The sequence below is a fragment of the Emys orbicularis genome, chromosome 8, assembly GCF_028017835.1.
Source record: "Emys orbicularis isolate rEmyOrb1 chromosome 8, rEmyOrb1.hap1, whole genome shotgun sequence".
NCBI classification, from domain to species: Eukaryota; Metazoa; Chordata; order Testudines; family Emydidae; genus Emys; species Emys orbicularis.
This window is the reverse complement of record NC_088690.1, coordinates 75,733,143-75,752,107: the sequence shown is the minus strand read 5'-3', so window position 1 is coordinate 75,752,107 and position 18,965 is coordinate 75,733,143. Positions and strand designations below refer to the sequence as shown.

General features: G+C 44.1%; 1 protein-coding gene across 1 annotated transcript in view; it reads left to right on the top strand.

Moving 5' to 3' along the window:
* Nucleotides 1–18,965, top strand: part of LOC135882779 (protocadherin alpha-C2-like) — a 185,729-nt gene that overhangs the window by 57,626 nt on the left and 109,138 nt on the right. The window contains exon 2 of the mRNA XM_065409802.1: nucleotides 14,323–14,339. Within this exon, the coding sequence (XP_065265874.1) occupies nucleotides 14,323–14,339 (17 nt within the window). The remainder of the gene's footprint in view (nucleotides 1–14,322; nucleotides 14,340–18,965) is intronic.

Below are 18,965 nucleotides of genomic sequence, written 5' to 3'. Positions count from 1 at the left end.
GTATGTCCTATTGGATAGGGAACTGGACTAGGACTAAGGAGACCTGGGTTTTATTCTCTGCTGTCACTGGTCTGCTGGATGACCGTGGGCAAGTCACTCTCTGTGCCTCAGTTTTCCCATCTGTTAAATGGCAATAAATGATATTGACCTTCTTTGTAAAGCACTTTGGGATCTACTGATGTATAGTACTATATAAGACCTAGGTATTATTATAGATTGGGAAAAGGAGCCTGTGGGGGGGGAGGGAGATTGGGAGTAGAGGTTGGAGTGTGGTGGGAGGAGAGGGAAACTGGAACTGTGTGGCGACTGGAAATGGCTGAGCAAGAAGATGAAGACTGGGACTGGAAACTAGTAGGGTGGGGGAAGGGAAAACAGATTTGCTGAGGAGTCAGGGTGCCAGGGGATAATTGAGACTGGCTGGGCAAAGGGAGGAAAAATATTGGGAGTGGATGAGGAACCTAGGGAGGGAGAATGGTATTGGGCACCGGTGGGGATGGGGAATGTGGGTGGGATTGGGAGTGACTGGAGACCAGGGGAAAAGCAGACAGATTAGATGAGGACTGGGAGGGGAGGAACTGGGACTGGTTGGACAGGGAGACTGGGACTGAGAATGCGGGAGAGACTGGCAATGGAAGTCTGATGCGGAAGACTAGGACTGGCTGGGCAAGGAGACTGGGAGACTTTGGAAAACTTGGAATGACTGAGCAAGGAGACTGGGAGTGGGGGAAGATTGGGACAGAGAGTCCAGATGGGGAGACTTGAACTGTCTGGGCAAGGAGATTGGGATTGTTATGAGAAACCTAAGGAGTGGAGACTGGGACTGGTTAGGTGAGGAGAATAGAACTGGGATGAGAAGAGGCAGGACTGGGACAGGGAGAAGTTGGAGTGCAGAAGGGATCAAGCTTGTGCTGGGGGTTGGAGAAATGAGCAGAAGAGTTTGTGGCCATTAGACACATTCCCCTCCAGAGCCTGGAATGTGACCCAACATTCCTGAGTCTCACCATTCCTCTGCTATCAGCAAATATCTGTGAATCTCACTGGCAAAGTGTCTTATTCCCCTCTAGCGCTGGTCCATAAAGAGGATGATAACCTACTTCTGCTATCATTTACTCTGTTAGCTCAAATGGCAGAAGTCTGTGCAGTGGATCTAAAGCAGGGGTCGGCAACCTATGGCACGCGTGCCAAACACGGCACATGAGCCGATTTTCAGTGGCACGCAGCTCCCTGCCACGGTCCTGGCCCCCAGCCCCACTCAGCAGCCCCCCCGCCCACCGCTCTCCCCTGTGGGGGCAGGAGGCAGAAGCTTGGTTCTGCAACAGCGAAGCTTCCCCGCTCCCCCGCTTCTTCCCCCAGCGTGGTGCTTTCCGGCCCCTCCTCCTTTCCTTCCCTGGCCAATCAGCTGATGGCCCTAGCGAGGGGGAGGGGGAAGAGCGGCAGCGTGCACACAGCTCCGTAGAGGACGCAGAGAGAGGTAGGGACGGAGCCTGGGGGAAGGGGGTGGAACAGGGCATATCCCTTCCAGCCCCCTGCCATGAGCCGCTCAGGGCAGGGGGCTGGGAGCATCCCCACGAGCCGAGCACCCCAGCCTTCTGCCCTGCACCCCCCACACACCCCAGCCCTCTGGCCTGAACCCCCCCACCCCAACACACACCCAGCCTTCTGCCCTGCACCCCCACAGCCCCATCCCTCTGCCCTGAACCCACACACACACTCAGCCCTCTGCCCTGAACCCCCCACACCCCAACACACACCCAGCCTTCTGCCCTGCTCCCCCCCAGCCCTCTGCCCTCTGCCCTGATCTCTGAACCCCCACCCCACACATCCCCCAGCCTTCTGCCCTGAACCCCCTCCCACAGCCCTCTGCCCTGACCCCTGGAAACTCCCCCCCCAGGTCTGGGGTCCCGGCCGCAGGCTCTGATCAGCCCGCTGCTGGCCTAGGTGAACAGAACCCCAGGCTGGCAGCGAGCTGAGCATTTTAATTTAATTTTAAATGACACTTCTTAAACATTTTGAAAACCTTGTTTACTTTACATACAATAGTTTACTTATATAATATAGACTTATAGAAAGAGACCTTCTAAAAACGTTAAAATGTATTACCGGGACGCGAAACCTTAAATTAGAGTGAATAAATGAAGACTCGGCACACCACTTCTGAAAGGTTGCCGACCCCTGATCTAAAGGGTCCAACATTGCTAATGACCCATGTGAGTCAACATGATGCTACATGACAGAATTTCTGGGTTTTTTCAGTTTGCCTTTTTAAATACCTAGGCAATTACATACAAAAAACCATTAAAAGATAATTATTAATGTTGCAAAGACAAACACTCAAAAGATAGGAAATGCTAGAATTAGGTTGCCTGTGCATAAATTTTTATATAAAATTAGGCTTCCATTGTGCATATATATTATGATACAATCTTTGATTATATGATCATATACTATTTTTTTATAGGACTGCTCTGAATGTGTCAGGATTGTTTGGTAAGGAGACTGTTGCTGTAGGATTCCTTCATTTGTTGCAGAAGTTGGAAGGTGTGTAGTGAGTGAGGCCAGGCATTGCAGGAAGAGAAAAGATGGTCTTGTGATTAAGGTAGTTGAATGAAACCCTGGATTCTATCCATACCTATCTACCAGCTTCTGTGTGGTGTCAGGCAAGTCACTTTAGGCCATGTCTACACTACACAATTAAGTTGACCTAATTTACATTGGCATACAGCTGCTTCAGTAATTATGTCTCTTGTGTGTCTCTACACTTTGCTCCTTGTGTTGGTGGTGTGCATCCTCATCAGGAGTGCTTGTATCGATTGTACTGTCAGTCTGGGGCATTGTGGGAAGGCTTCTGAAAGCCAGTAACAGTTGACACAAGCAATGCAATATCTACACTGACAATGTGTCTACCAAACTACATCGACCTTGGGTGTATGACACTCATGGAGGTGGAGTTATTCAGTCAGTGGAGCAAGGCAGGTATGTTACCCGGGGTTCTTTCAACCCAAAGCTCTTGGTAACTTTTACTCCGTGCAAGGTGGTGTCAGGAAATAAATCAGGGGAGACACAGCCGTCCAACCGATAGATGTCTGGCACAAACAGGACAACACAAGAGTGCTTTCACTTAAAGCTAAACTTTACTTAGTCTCAAGCACTTACACACGTCTGCAACAGGTTAGTAAAACACCCCCAACCCTTGATAATTACCGAAGCTGAGTGTGGCTCTTGAGTGGCACAGCGGCAGCCCGTCTGCCGGTGGGGAACACAAGATGCACCCAGGGGGAGAATCCCTGAAAAGCTCCTTCTGAGAAATCCCGCTACCTCAAACTTTCCCCCCTTATTTATACATTAGTAATACAATGACATATCCCTTAAAGAAAACTTGCTAAGCAAGCAGTTTTTAAAGGTCAAGCAAGAGGTTTCCTTATGATCATCAATTAACCAGATATGGTTTTTTTTTCAGTGTCCAGGCCTTGGGACCCTGACAGACACATTCCTCTGGGTACATTATAGACAAGCTTCCTGTTTTTCTAAAATACATATATCAGCAATTTCAACATTCTTAGCAGGAAGGACGCAGAGTGAAGCTGCCCTGTCTGTGGCACCCAAAACCCCCTCCCCTCCTGCCTTGGTGATGCTAAGGCCACTGCATGACCAATTTACGGCCTGCTGACTTGGCTTCTTTTAGCAACAAGCAATAGTGGTTCAGTACGGCCTGCTAACTTGGCTACTGTTAGCAATAAGCAATAGTGGTTTCAGGCACTTTACTGGTTTGCCAAAATCTCCCCGTATAGGTACATCTGCGGGAGTGAAATTTAAGTGTAGACACTTCCATAGTTAGATTGACGTAAGTGCCTTGCATCAACCTAACTCTGTAGTGTAGACCAGGCCTTACACCAAACTTTCTACAGGTGATCAATCATTGTGTGTTCCTTATTTTATGGTGCCTGATTTGTGACCCTGGGTCTGATTTGCAGAAGTGCTGAACATTCTCGGCTGCATCTGAAGTCAATGGGAACTGTGCTTTGAACATAAAAATTGCTATGTGATGTTATGTACTCTGAAAAATCAGGCCTTAAGCAATCTCAGATTGGGGACCCAAAATTGGTGGATACTTTTTACTCTAATCTGTGTGCATCATCTTCCCATCTGTAAAATGGGGATAAAAATGTCTCCTCATTTCAAAGGGGTATAATAAAAATATATAAATTAATGTTTGTGAAGCACTCAGCTTCTATAGTGATGAGCACCATAGAAAAGCCAATGAGGAAATTAATCATTCTTTCTTCAGGTTTAAACAGGGTGCAGTAAATTAACCATGGACCATGAGGAGAAAAGAAAATATTGAATAGTTGTTCATTCAGTGACCACTGTCCATCCTGTGCACTGTATGAGGCAGGGGTCTCATGGAAAACATTGTATGCAATCATATAGTTAAGACTGTATCATATGCCAAAGGGGGTCTATGATGGGCTGTATCAGGCCCTTTGAAGCCCCCTCCTGGAAGCCTTGTGGTCCTATTACTCCCCACTCCAGAGAGGAGCAACGGAAGTGGGTCCTCCAGGCCTGCCTAGAGAGGCCTTGTGGAAGCAGTCAATCAGAGCCCAGCAGGCTCATATAAAAGGAGCTGCAGGCCCTCCTGAGCCCATCAGTTCCTGGATGGGGCCAGAGGGGTAAGGAAGGTTGGTTTGATCTGGCCAAAGGAGCTTTATGGGTTGCATTTTTAAAACCTAGAAGCAAGAGGACCCAAGAGCTATAGCTCTAAAGTAATGGACAGAGGTGAAGAGACCAGGTGGGAAGAGACCCAGGGAATGTAGCAGCAACCAATGAAAGGAAGCAGTATGTGGCTGCTGCTTATAAGGTCCCTGGGTTGGGACCTGGAGTAGTGGGTGGGCCTTGGTTCCTCACTGGCTAAGTGGCCTAAGCCCTGTGGAGGGGACAAAGCTCCTTTAGAAACCTGAGCAAAGGGCTGGATTTAAAGGGCCCAGAGATGGGTCTGAAGACCCTGGTGAGGGTGAGCAGTTGGTGAACTCTTTGCTACCCTGGAAGGGGGGTTCACTTGTGATTGTGTGACTTGGTTGGAGGGCTGAGCCAGTGAAGACCCATCAAGTGAGGAGGGCAATCTGCAGGGGGTGCCAGGAGCAGGAAAAGGCCTGCATTACATGCAGCAGCAGGAGGTACTTGAGAGGTGAGTGTTGCCTGTCACAGGGGCAAATTAAGGTTGCAACTTTTGAGTGCTTGACTTAATGATCTTTCAATGCATGTTTTTGTCTATTTTTATAGAAGATACACAAGTATATTAAGTATACATGGTCAGGTCAACATTTCAGATAGTCTCAACTCAGATTTTAGTCTCAATTTTATGCAGGCAGTTAAATATGTGATTGACCCTCTCCCCATTTGTGTACATCCACAAATTAAATCTCTGTCTGATTTGGTTGCACAAATACAGAGTTTTTACCAGCAGTTTATTGCATGAGTAAAATTTCAGTCACAATTTTAGAGACCCATAAATATTTTGGGCTAACTACAACTCAGAGGAGTTTGGCCAAATTCTCTATTGGCATTATGTTTTTGAAAACTGGGCCTAGAAAACTTCAAGAAGGAAGATGATGCAAAAATGTCACTAAAGATGTGTTAAAGGAATGTAACAAATTAGGAACAAAGAGAAAGTAAGGAAACTACATATATCAAAGGCAGAAGGATAAATGATACGCATAGTTTCTTAGCAACAGGATGGCTCAGTTAGGGTGCAGAAAATAGAAGGCAGGGTGGAAACTTAGTGACAAAAGCTTTGATAGTTCTAAAACCCAATAATTTATTTTCTTCTATATTTATGCAGAAGTAGAGAATAACTTCTGAAAGTCTGAGACATTTTGTTTGGGAGTGATCAGGGCAAGGTAGAAATGCTTAAAAGCTTTAACATTTCACCAGTGCTAGAGGTGGGGGAAATCAGAAGTACTGTCATTTGGTGGAGAACCAAACCCAGATGGCTTACATGCCAGAACTCTTGAATGGAGCACTAAAATGAACTAAAAACCCTTTGGTCACAATACATGACGATGTGTATACGGTATTTACAAAAATTTTAGAAGACTGTTAAAGTTGGAAAATCAAGCACTGAAAAGTTAGGGAATGCCAGAATTAGGGTTGCCTGCCTGTGCTCTTCTGCCTCTCTCCTCCCCACCCGCTGTCTCTGTCCCCTTCTGCTGCTGTCTCTCTCACCCAACTCCTGCCATTGTCCTCCTAGCTCCCTGACTCCTGCCCCCTCTCTCTTTGTGTCCCCTGCTCCTGCTTATTCCCCCACCCCCCAGGTCCTATCCTTTCCCCTTCATGGCTCCTGCTCTTTCCCCCATTCCTATCCCCCCCATCCATGACTCCTTCTCATTCCCCATCCCCTCTACTCCTTTTTATTACTGTCATCCTCTATCCCCATCATCTTCCCCTCTCTGTTCCATTCCCTCCTGCTGGCTTCTGCTCCTAACCACGCTCCAAGGCTCCTATTATTCCTCCTGAATCCTGCACTGTCCTTCCCCCTCCCCCTCCCCGCATTCAAATCAGGGTGCTTCCACTTCCTCCACACTTTATGGCCATCAGCAAGAGGAAGCACAGGAGACAGTCCCTCTGCTCTCAGTTCCAGTACCACAGTGGCCCCCAACTGTTAGGAGGAGAATTGCAGGGAAAGTCCTGTGATGGAGCATACACAACTACTCTGTGGGGAAGGTGCATGTGGTCTGCCTGGCATGTAGGAGCTGTGAAGTGATGCAGAATGCTCAATGCAGACAGACTCTTCAGAGTATTTAGCTGCAAAATTCTTACCAAGATTCTACTGAAGATGCGTGAACTGGGACTTTTTCAGAGGCTTATTAATTGGCCAGATTTTAACATATTTTCATAGACCGCAAAAGGCACATCCCTGAAATCAGGGTGGCTCCCCTGCCAAATTTGAAGTACCTGTTCCAGAGCATGGATTGCCAGCTTCTCGATAAAACAATTATACAAATGTTTTTTTAACATGAGCAAAACAACATATTTTCCCTAACATCGTTCTCAGAAATGGCTGGGCCATTTTAGCTGAAAGTTTAAAAAAATAAAATTGAGTCTGAGCCAGACATCTGGCATGGAAATGGCCGAACAACTGTTCTTGCAGACAAAGTTATGAACAATTGAAACAGTGTCTTGTCATAGAAAATATCGGGCAACCTTAACTATAAGCATTACTACCTGCTCTGCCTAGAATAAACACTCCACACCCCAAAGAATATGGAAAAGTATATATGATTCTCTCCTTGAGTATATATGAATTTCCACAGTACTCTCCAAAATTATCCCCAAGATATTATAGACTCTATCACAAATATTAGCAGATACAAAACCCTCTCCCAAGTATACACAAAACAACCAAAATTCCCCAAGTCTCTGGGCCTGATGCTAAAAGTGTCCTCATTTCATCTAAAGACAACTTTGCTGGTGCAAACACCAACACCTGTGATTGCTTCTGTCACCTGCGTGTCCAGGTGTTAAACTTATATCAACTGCATGCAGGGGTATTGCATCTTAAAAAGTGCATGCACAAGTATTTGTGTCTATATAAAAAGAAGTCAGGTTGAAATCTCTTTGAAAATCATGCCTTATGTGTTCCAGTTAAGGAGCTATATCTTTTTGATCACTGATACAGATTGCTTCATGAGTTAATGTAAATATGTAATTTACAACCTCCATAAAGTATGTAAAATACCAGTTATTCTTAAAATCTTTATGAAATGTAGTCCCTTCTAGAAAGCATATCTGCCTTATAGAAGTCTGTGGACAGGTCAAGCATGACTAGGCTTTCTGTAATTCCAAGCAAGATCTTATAGATTTCCCATGAAAAAGCTACTAAGGCAGAGGGCTCTCTGTCTAAGGTATTTATATATTGCCAGTTACTATAGAATATAAGCACTACAGCAGAACCAAAGACTGTGACTCCTCTTACTTCTCCCCATAGCCTGAAATTTCTGCCTTTCACCACCCTTCTATGGATTATGAGGGCCCAGGCAGAGAGCTGCTGATCCTAAGAGTCCTCCTGAACTGCATCTTCCCAGGCATTTCAGGCTTTGGTGGTTAGCATGGGGAGGGGCTGAATCTATAGTCTGTAAACAGGTTTTGTAACTAATGGACCACTCAGCCAACTTTTACTCTATATTCCCTTCATTCACCCCTCAATTTTTTGCTAATCAGCAAAGCACAGTAAAAATTCAAATTAAAAAAGGAAAATATAATCAGGGAGTCACCGACAAAATAATCACTGACACATTGCAAGTCTGTAGGAATGATGAGGACAAAATTGTAATGAAATACAAGTTTTCTGCTTTCATTAGGTGAAGGGGTTATCAATATCTCTGTGGAGCTCTCTGAAGTTAGCATGCCCTGCTCTGGTATGTCTGTTTATTGATGGAAGAGAAATCCTATGTCATTGCAAAATCTTGCTCACAAAATCATTGTTTGTTTGTGGTTATAATCAATACGGGCCATATAGAGTTTGCCTGGGTACTAAAAAAGTTGGTTCATCATATACCTAATAGTATAGCTGGCAAATGTGCCTGAATTCTTTGACCACATTACTTTACTGTTAGGTAAAATACTGGACACAGTCTAGGATTAATGGAATGTTTTACTATTATGTCAATTACTTTGACTTATGAAATCAGAAGATATAGGCTAGGGAAAGAAATACTGAAATATTTTTAAAATCCAAAATGAGGTGAATATTCTGTTTGGGTTTGGTTTGTATACAATTCCAACACTTAAGCGATTCATACTCACATGAATAGAAGCTAGTAAAATATCACATTCAATATTGACAATATTTCTTGGGAGAGGTTCAAATACCAAAGAAAGATTAAGAACATTCAGAAGTATTTGAATAGATTGTGTATTAATTTGCCAATGGACTTCATTGTATAGAAGTTAGGCTAATGTATAGAATTAAAAATAGGTAGTTATGGTGGCCAAAGCCTACTAGTAAACAACAAACTATTAAATGTATACAGATAAAATAACAAACTGTAGATAGAAAAGACTTGGGGTGGTTAAGGATAATGCACTTAAACCACTTGTACAATATTTGTAAGTAATGAGAAAGCACAACTGCTCCTGGGGTTAAGTGTATAAAGTAAGAAGTACAACTGGCAGAAGTTTCTTTGGCATCAGGTATTACTTCAAAGTGCATACTGTATTTAGAATACAATTATTTGCAGTTCTGGTAACCTTATTTAAGGAAAAGCATTGCTGAGATTGTAAAGATGTAGTGAAGGGTACAAAATGGTTTAGGAACATAAATTATGAGGGAGGGATAAACAACAAATGAACAAGACCTGGCATGTATAATTTTAAAAAAGGAAACCAGGGATCTCATAAAGGTACAGGACCCTTAGAAGAAATGTTAATGTACAACAGACTAATTGAAAGTGTCTGTTAATCAAATAGGGTCAGATTCTGCTACCTTTCTTCCTGAGTAATGAAATCAACAGGACTACTCATGAAGTAAGATAATCCTTAACAGGAGCAAGGATGGCAGATTTTGGCCCATAGTATTTAATGTAATATGCTTAAAATAATCAATTCCTGACAGAACATATTCAGTTTTAGCAGATGGATTTTGTTATTAGGATTTGAAGTGAAATCTTCTAAGCTCAGAAATGCCTGCTGAGAATTAGCAAACAAAATATTTTCTGCCCTACTTTCTCTGCTCAGCCTTTCCTATACAACCACATGACCTAAAGAAAGCTGTGAAGCAGCAACCATTGCATTGTGGTCTCATAAAAATTCTCTCAGGATTGATATGTGTTTTATGGTGCCTGCACTTTCATCTAGACCAGCCTGTTTTATTACCTTAAACAGTAACTGAAGAAAGCTATCAAATACTTCATTTTCTACCCAAGTATTTGAGTCTGTGGTATGTGTTAGAATTGTATGCAAAGATCTAAATTTCTGAATGCGCAACCAGAGGGGTTATAAGAAACTGAAAGTTTATTAATTATTTTGGAGTATTGAGGCCCAAATCCACCCCTTCCATGTTAAAAGCTGTAACAGTTCCCTTGTGGAGATTTCTCCAAATCATTTGGTTGGGGGCTTGGGTTACTCTCGCTCCATTCATGGAAGGAGCTGTAAGGGCTGACTCTTGAACCTGGGGGCTCTGCAGGAGGCCAGAGCCATGTGTGGAGACTCCCTGTGGCTCTACATGAACTCCTGTCCCTGGGGTCCCCCTGGCTGCACAGGTGTGCTGGAGGGACTCTTCTTCCTCCCATCTGCAATGGGGCCAGGCACTCCAGTTTGGCTACATAGGCTGTATTACTGTTTCCATGTCCGAGGTAAATTCTGCAGATCCAGAGAGGAGACAGTTTTTTAATCCTCTTGGCCCAGCCAATCTCTGATTCCCTCCCCCAGTGAAAAACCTGCATCCTGTGGAGAGAGTTCTGCCAGGTCGGGAGCGGGGGCACAGATGGAAACTGTTACAGAGGTGGCTGAGCCCCCTTTCCACAAGGGAGTGTGAGACTCCCAGGCATGAAGGCATCCTACACTTCTAGAGGGAATGATGTAGCTCATATTTATTCTATAAAGTGCTAGTTAAACTATACCTTTGTTGAGTTTAACAAACGTGGGATTGAATTTCCCCCACACCAAGTAAACAACAATAAAATAATCAATCATAAAATGGCATCCTGAAAAGGAAAATTATTACTCCAGTCCTAAACTCTGCCCCACTCATAAACTTTTTTTAAACAGTTTGGGAGATTGCTGTGGGGACTCTTTGTAAAATCTGGCACCAGAGCCTTTGGGGCCAGATCCTGGCCACCATTAAATCTGCTTTTCACCATTCCAGTCAGAGCCATCCCTTGGGTAGGGTGAATCGGGGTGACAGCTCTGAGCCCCACGCTTTGGGGGGCCCTGCACTTCTATAAAATTGGGACTGTCCTGATATTTAGCCCTTTGTCCCACATCTCAACCGATGTATGATCAGGATGCCATTTGTCCTGATATTCAGGTGAGGAGGTGGGCAGGGATGTGAGGCAGAAGGCGGATGGGCAAGCAGGGTGAGGAGGTGAGCGGCAGGTGGCAGACAGTGAGGAGAGCAGCAGTCGGGCGACGGGGGTGGTGGTGCACCAGACAGACAGTGAGGAGACTAGCGGGGAGGCGGGCAGGCGGGTGAGGAGGCAAGCAACAAACGGGCGGAGGGAGGTGAGGAGGTGAGCACTGGGTGGGTGCGCCAGGCGGACAGAGAGGAGACTAGTGATTTGTCTCGGGCTCCGCATCCCCCTAGGGATGGCCCTGACTCCAGCACAGCTTAGCATGCTTAACCTGTCCTAGGTGGCCAGCTGAAGGTTACCTATGAATAGGAGAATCTTCTGGTGGTGCCAAGCTGGAATAGCCAGCCCTGCTACCCTCCCTTATAACTTCTGTTGCAGGAGACGTGCCTGAGAGGAAGGGGGCATGGCTGGAATGCTGCTGGGCTCTAGTGATCCTTGCTAGCGATTTAGAGTTCCCCTAAGTCTGCCTTGAGTTACAGCATGGGTTGACTTGGCCTTGCGTGTGTGTGTGTGTGTGTGTGTGTGTGAGAGAGAGAGGGAGAGAGTAAAAGTGGTGTACAGCTCCTTTACCCTTCCCTTAGGTTGTGCACTTGGGCCTCTATTTTTTATCCTAAGATGATCTTTTGATGGCTGTGAGATGTATGCTGTGGTAGGTGAAATTCACTCTTGCACAGGGGGCCAACACAAGACCTGTGCTTCTCTTAAGTCCCATTTAAACCATAAAAATGGGATTGAAGTTGCATGTAGGCTTTGTGCTGGTCTTCTATGTGGGGGAGAAATTGACTGGATGTTAACAGCGTGGTTGAATGGTTTAATGTGGTGCCATAGATGCACTTGAAATAAGTTTAAAAAAAAATCAGTCATGAAATGGACTGACAGCCAAAGTGAGAAATTTGAGATGACTTTGCTCATTTTTTGGGGGGGCTTTAGTCAGCAGAGAGACTGCTGCATTTTGGGTAGACTGAAGATGCATTAAGAAATTATTAGGCAGCCCAATGAACAATTTTCAAGTAATAAAAGCATGAATTAAACATTCTGTGTAAGTTGCGTTGTCCCATAATTCAAAAACTTAGCCTGGCTGTGTAGATGAAGAAAGGGGACCTTTTTAACATCCTTTTATGCAGTTTCATGGGCAGCTCTGAATCAAATAGGATTGCCTAGATATAGGGCTTACTAAATTAAGCGCTGCGACTATGGCCTGGTATGTGATCATTTGCTAATTTAGTATAACTATTACTAATCAAGATAAACCATTGAGCTAGTATTGGGAAATACAGAGAGCCTGGGAAAGTTGTAGGATCTGCAATAGATTGAAGATGAAAAATACAAAAGATGAAGGAGAAAACATTGAAATTCTAGAAAGCAAAATCTGATCAAATACAGGACATACTGTACACTTAGATGAATAAACTAGTTAGCGTTACAGTGGAGAATGGGGCATGGGCAGTGGGGAGGATGTTAAATAACTACATATGTTTAAGAATACCATGATGTGAATATACACAGACATTGGGAAGGATGGGGAGCCTTACAATGCAACTCTAAGCCCTTTGGTTGATTAATGAGAGGCTCTCACAGGCTTGAAGAAAATCCTATCTAGTTCTCAGCTGGAAGGAATATGATTTCTCCTGATATCACTACTGGCCTGTAGTTTTGATGGAGTGATGTATTCTTATACTCTGGTCTCCAGGATGTCTCTCTGGTTTTTATGGGAGTGGGAGTGGAATGTTGGGTGTGCACCCATGGTGGGGGAGCACTGTTCATAGTATTCCTAAAACACAGTTTCAGTTGGTTCAGTGCCTGTGCTTAGTGCTCAGCTTCCTACTTTGCCTGAGATACCCGGATCAAATGGAGAGCAAAGCACAGATCAGATGCACTTAACCCCAGCATCTCCCTGGGACAGAATAAACATCCCTTTCATACAGGGGAACACTTGTAGAAATCCTAAGATTATAAGAGGATATATGATGGGAAGAAAAAGAAACGTAGGAAACAAAGGGAGAAGAAAGAGGTCACCTGGGATTAATCAAAGAGGAAGAAACCTTCTTTGAGGACCAAGGGAAGAAGAAAGGCAGTAGAAGAATAGGTGGATGGATTAGAGCTAGCAGATGGAAGGATAAAGATGGGAGAATCATGGAGGGGAAGGAGGGGTGGAGAAAGTTAAGCAAGGAAAATGGGGCAGAGAAACATGGAGAGTGGTAAAAGGGGAGAAGAGAAGGAGGAAGTCAGAGATAGGGTGACCAGACAGCAAGTGTGAAAAATCGGGACCAGGGTGGGGGGTAATAGGAGCCTATATAAGAAAAAGACCCAAAAATCGGGACTGTCCCTATAAAATCGGGACATCTGGTCACCCTAGTCAGAGAGCAAAGGGAAAAAGAATAGGCAGTGGGAGGAAACCTGATGGAGAAAGAGAGAGAGACCAGATTAAAACAAAGGGGACAAAGCAAGTAAAATATGGAAAGCAGGGGTGGAGCTGTGAGTGCTGATGGAGGGAAGAAATATGGGGCATGAGAAAACAGATATATTCAGAGGGAGAGGAAAGGGGGGAAGATAGAACTCAGACAGAAGAACGTGCAGCTAGGAGTGATGCTCAGTGAGCAAGCTCGCAAGGAGATACTATCAAGTATTTAAGAGAAGCCAACTGTTAGGAAGCCATCCAATCAGAAAGTCCAACAGTCATCAATAAAGGCCCACTGACTCATAGGACAGGCCAGTGACCACTCAAGGCCAGCAGAAGAACCAATTTAATTGGATAAATAAAACAAACCTTGACTCTACCTGATGTCAAAATGTGTCTTGTCTTCAGGAATAGGGTTAGGTCAGGGAGACAAGGGTGCGGTTTGAGCCAGATCTTGACCACTGATAGAGTAGTAAACTTAGGGTACGTCCAGACTACCCGTCGAATTGGCGGGTAGTAATCGATCTATTGGGGATCGATATATCGCGTCTCATCTAGATGCGATATATTGATCCCCGAACGCGCTCCCGTCGACTCCGGAACTCCACCAGGGCGAGCGGCAGTAGTGGAGTGGATGGGGGAGCCGCAGCCATCGATCCCGCGCTGTGAGGACCTGAGGTAAGTCAAAATAAGATACATCGACTTTAGCTACGCTATTCCCATAGCTGAAGTTGCGTATCTTACATCGACCCCCCCCCCCAGTGTAGACCAGCCCTTACAGTAAAACTGGACTTTAAAGGAAATAAATTAAAAATGGAGAAACTCAGGAACCCTCAGATGCAAAGGGCCCTCCCAACAAAGATAGAAATACAGACAATGTAAAGTTTGTGTATAGGGACATGATAAAAAAGCAGCTGATTATAATTACAGAATTTTAAAGAAGGAATAAGAAGAAAAGTCAAATAATAAATTAAATAAAATCAATAAAACATAGAATTAAATATTTATTTACATATAAAAAATTAACAACCTGGCTAAGAATAAAAGGCATTAATAGAAGGGTAGGGAAGCTAGCTAGACATTTTCTGTGACATAGGGTCATCAGGATCACAGTGCTCTGAACATGAAATGTCTGGCATCACTCTGGAAATAAACAATCCCAGTTTCTTAATGCTAACAAACAAATACTGTCAGACAGGAAAAAAAAACCACACCCACAAAGCATACATCCTCAGAGCTTGGTTCCCCTAACTAAACATTAGGACACTTCATTTATAGGTCTTATCAGTATCTTTATTGGAGTAGGTGCCTTCTGGTAACCCTCTGTTTTATACCCTGGAGAGTGTTCCCATCATGCTCTGCTCTTACAGGGGTATTCTTTCCCATGTAGAATACATTCAGTTTTTCTCTTTGCCATATCACTTATAAAAGGAGGAAGCTAGAAGAGAGCTCTGTGGTCCTGAGGGTGGTATAAGAACCTTAACAGAACAGAATAGTAGAATAAATTAAAAATACATTGGCTAATACTCTGATAAAGAGCGGGGGGTGGGGGGAGGAGAAGGAAAGAAATAGAGGTTACTGCAACCTGGTCACAAAAATACCTTAAAGGAGGATAGCCTGTCACAGAGTTCAGCTTCTGAATTTATTCTTTTCCTCAATATTCATTTAAAAAGTTGAAGATCACATCCCAAAGAGTAGCATAACTGCAGGAGTGATGAACACTGGGGTGGGGAAATATTAAGATGCAGGAAAAAAATAACAAGGTAACAATTATCTGAAATGAATCTGTTTATGAACCAGTATGTCTCACATTCAGTTCACCACATTGAAATTCACTGATGATGGTTTGGGCTAAGGAATTACAGTCCGCATAAGAGCATGACAAAGATCAGAGCTCCGTGGAGGGACATAATGGTGGCTAGGGAGAGTACACTAACTAAAGCCATCAGCAAAACATTTGGCAGTAACAGGCACTGAAAGGCTTTGTAGTGAATTTACAAAGGTGAAAGTTATTTTGGCAATCTAAGTCTTTAATGTCCTCTCATTTACAATGTTACAGCATGTGAAATTACAATCACAAAATTACTGGAAGGACTTTGCAGTCATCATAAAAGTACAACAGAAGACAACCTTGTCTACACTTACCAGAGGATCGCTGATGCGGCGATCGATGCATCGGCGGTCGACTTAGAGGGTCTAGTGAAGACCTTCTAAATCGACTGCTGATCGCTCTCCCATCTACTCCTGTACTCCACCTGATTGAGAAGAGTAAGGAGAGTTAACGGGAGAGCATCTCCCATCAACATCGTGTAGTGTGGACCCCGTGGTAAGTAGATCTATGCTACGTCGATTTGAGTTATGCTATTCACATAACTCAAATTGCGTAGCTTAGATCTACTTTTCCTTTAGTGTAGACAAGAGATCTCTGTAGTCAGAGATCTTTAGTGCTAAATTGGTCTAGATAGTACTTAGTCCTGCCATAAGTGCAGGGGACTGAACTATAGATGACCTCTTGAGGTCCTTCCAGTCCTATGCTTCTATGACTTTATGATTCTAAATATTGAGGAAAAAGTGAGAAATATTTGAATGTGCCCCAGAGACAGAGAAAGACAAAGAAATATTTTTCCTATGTACTTGTATTATACGTATTATGTCTGTCTGAATCCACCTTTACAACACATCTCTCTCTCTTGCTGTCTCTCTTTGCATACCATTTTCTAAAACAACAGCAAATGCACTACTGGGCAAAAAGAAATAGTTTGTGACCTAAATACAGGCAAAATTTAGACTACATTTTGTCTGGTTGTCTAGAAGCCCCACATCCAGTAACAGCAGTGTTTAAAATAGTCTGGTTTGAGCTGTCTCAGAGATACAAAAGGAAATTCTGAACCGATTAGATTCAGACCAAAGAGAAGAGCAGATACACTGATATATATGAAAGAACAGATTCATACCAATGAGCAATTTGGCACAATATTTCAAAGAAAGAAGAGATGAGTTACACATGAGAGAACTTGTCCACAAGCAAGTCAGGCACAAAAGATGATTGAAACATGGAAATAAATGTCTAAGGCAGCACCAGAAACAAGAAATTCACACCAGCTCAGGAGGGATCTAAGAATATATTTAGGGAAGGGGAAAATCACAGCTGCAAGAGCAGATCATGCTCTCAGGAAAATCCCATGGAGTGTGAGGAAAATGCAGAATATGCACTGGAAAAATACCAGTTCTTTTATTTTCAGAACCACTCTGTCCCCATTTTGACTCCAGTGAATATTTTGGGCTCAGCAGAGGGGAGCATAGGTGGGCAGAGAGGGTGGAGGCTTATCAGAGAGAGGGACACAATCTGTGACGTTATTCCCCTTCAAACATCCCCCCTTAAATAGCCATGCAATCCACAAGTGGTATTTCCCTCTGTAAATAATACTGATTTCTGAGAGTTTCTTCTCCACACTATAACACCACTCCCCTTCACAAACATATTCCCTAAGGGAGAGAGGGAAGTGGGCAGGCAGGAAACCAGTGGATACAGGGATCCTGAGGGAACCTGCTGCAAGTAAGAAGGGGATTGGGGAAGTAGTGTGGGCCTCTGTCCAAAAGCATTGACCCTCTGGTGGTTTTCCCATGGATCTCAGAACATCTGTGGGGTTAGAGGATCGTGCTCCAGCCCACTCTACAGTAGGACAAATTATCTGTAGGAAACTCTGCAGGTTCAAACTCAGGAAGTTTCCTGGCCCCTACAAAGGTTTTTCCTGCATAAGGCATAATGTTACCCGTGGTTGATGGATGCCCTTTTCATGTTCTAATCCAGTGTGTGGATTGATTTGATTTAATTCTGAATAAGGCAAATCAAGTTGTAGACAACAAAATACAAGATTTATAGAGTAGCACCCACCAGCAGCCAGCGCCTCCCCTTCCCTCTCAGCACCTCCTGCCCACCGGTGGCCCTGTCAGTCAACTCTTCTCCCTCCCTCCCAGCGCCTCCTTCCCACCATGGATCAGCAGTTCTGTGGCATGCAGGAGGTGCTGGGGGGGAGGGGAGGAGCAGGGATGGGGAATGCTCGGGGGAGGGGATGGAACTGAGCGGGAAGAGGCAGGGCGGGAATAGGAAGGGCAGGGGTTGGGGTTTGGGGGAAGGGATAGAGTGGAGGTGGGGCCTGGTGCGGAGCAGGGGCAAGAAGAGGCAGGGTGGGGATGGGGTCTTGGGGATTGGATGGGGATGGGGCCTGAAGTGGAGCATGGGTTGAGCACTCCCCGGGCAAGGAGGAAGCCAGCACCTGTGCCTCAGAGCACTGACTCAACCCTTCCAATATTCCATCTCTGGCCATGGCTATCTCTGATGCTTCAGAGGAAGGGGAGATCAAAACTACAGCCCAACATTCATTAACTAAGAGGTCTTACCAGTGCCTTGTACAATGGCATTAATACTTCTCTATTTCTACTGGAAATGCCTCACTTAAAATATCCTAGGATTGCATTTGCCTTTTTTGCAGCCACATGACATTGGTAGCTCATAGTTAAAGCTAAGATTTTGTCACAGGTATTTTTAGTAAAACTCACAGACAGGATGTTGGCAATAAACAATAAATCAGGGAAGCCCAAGCCCCAGAGTGTGGGGCTGACAGCCGAAGACCTGCCACCTGGGGCTGACAGCCAGAGCCCTGACACCCAGGGCTGAAGTCATGGAGGTCATGTAAATCACAGAATCCTTGATGTCCATGACCGACCCATAGCCTTACTCATAGTCATCCTGAGATCGACCAACACACCCACGTCTCTCTCTTACTCTGTTGCTTTGAGCTGATAAGCCCCCAGCTTGTATCAGAAATTATTTTTATTAGACCCTAAGTGCATATCCTTACATTTTGCACTTTTGAATTTCATCCCATTTCTGTTATTCCAGTTTTCAAGGTCATCCAGATATTTCTTTACAATATTCCAATCCTCCTCTGTGACAGCAATGCCTCTCAACTTTGTATCCTTAGCACATTTCATTAAGACACTCCTTCTTTTTGTGCCAAAGTCGTTAATAAAAATATTGTATAAGATTGAGTCAGCTATGTAAAGTTATATCCCTCTCTTGGGTAAAAAATTACAGAGGAATATTATTTAGGCTCATGACATAGTCTCCTGACACCAAGGCCTGGTCTATACACAGATTTTATACTGGTATAATTATTTCAATTAGGAGTGTAATTTTTTTTTAACCAAAATTGTTATACCAGTGAATCCCCTAGTGTGGGTGCCATTATATCCATATACTGGTGTCTTATACTGGTTTAGCTTCTTCCCTTCCTGTACAGGAATATGCTATACCAATATAAGCACTTTTATATTGGTATAATTATATGCACTTTAGAGAAGTTGCACTGTTTTAACAATGCCGGTATCATTAAAGGAATACTACATACTGTGTGTGTAGACAAGGCCTAAATGGGCCTGTGTCTGGTGCATGCATGTAATATCCATTAACTTCAATAAGAGTTGGGCATATACAGCAGCTG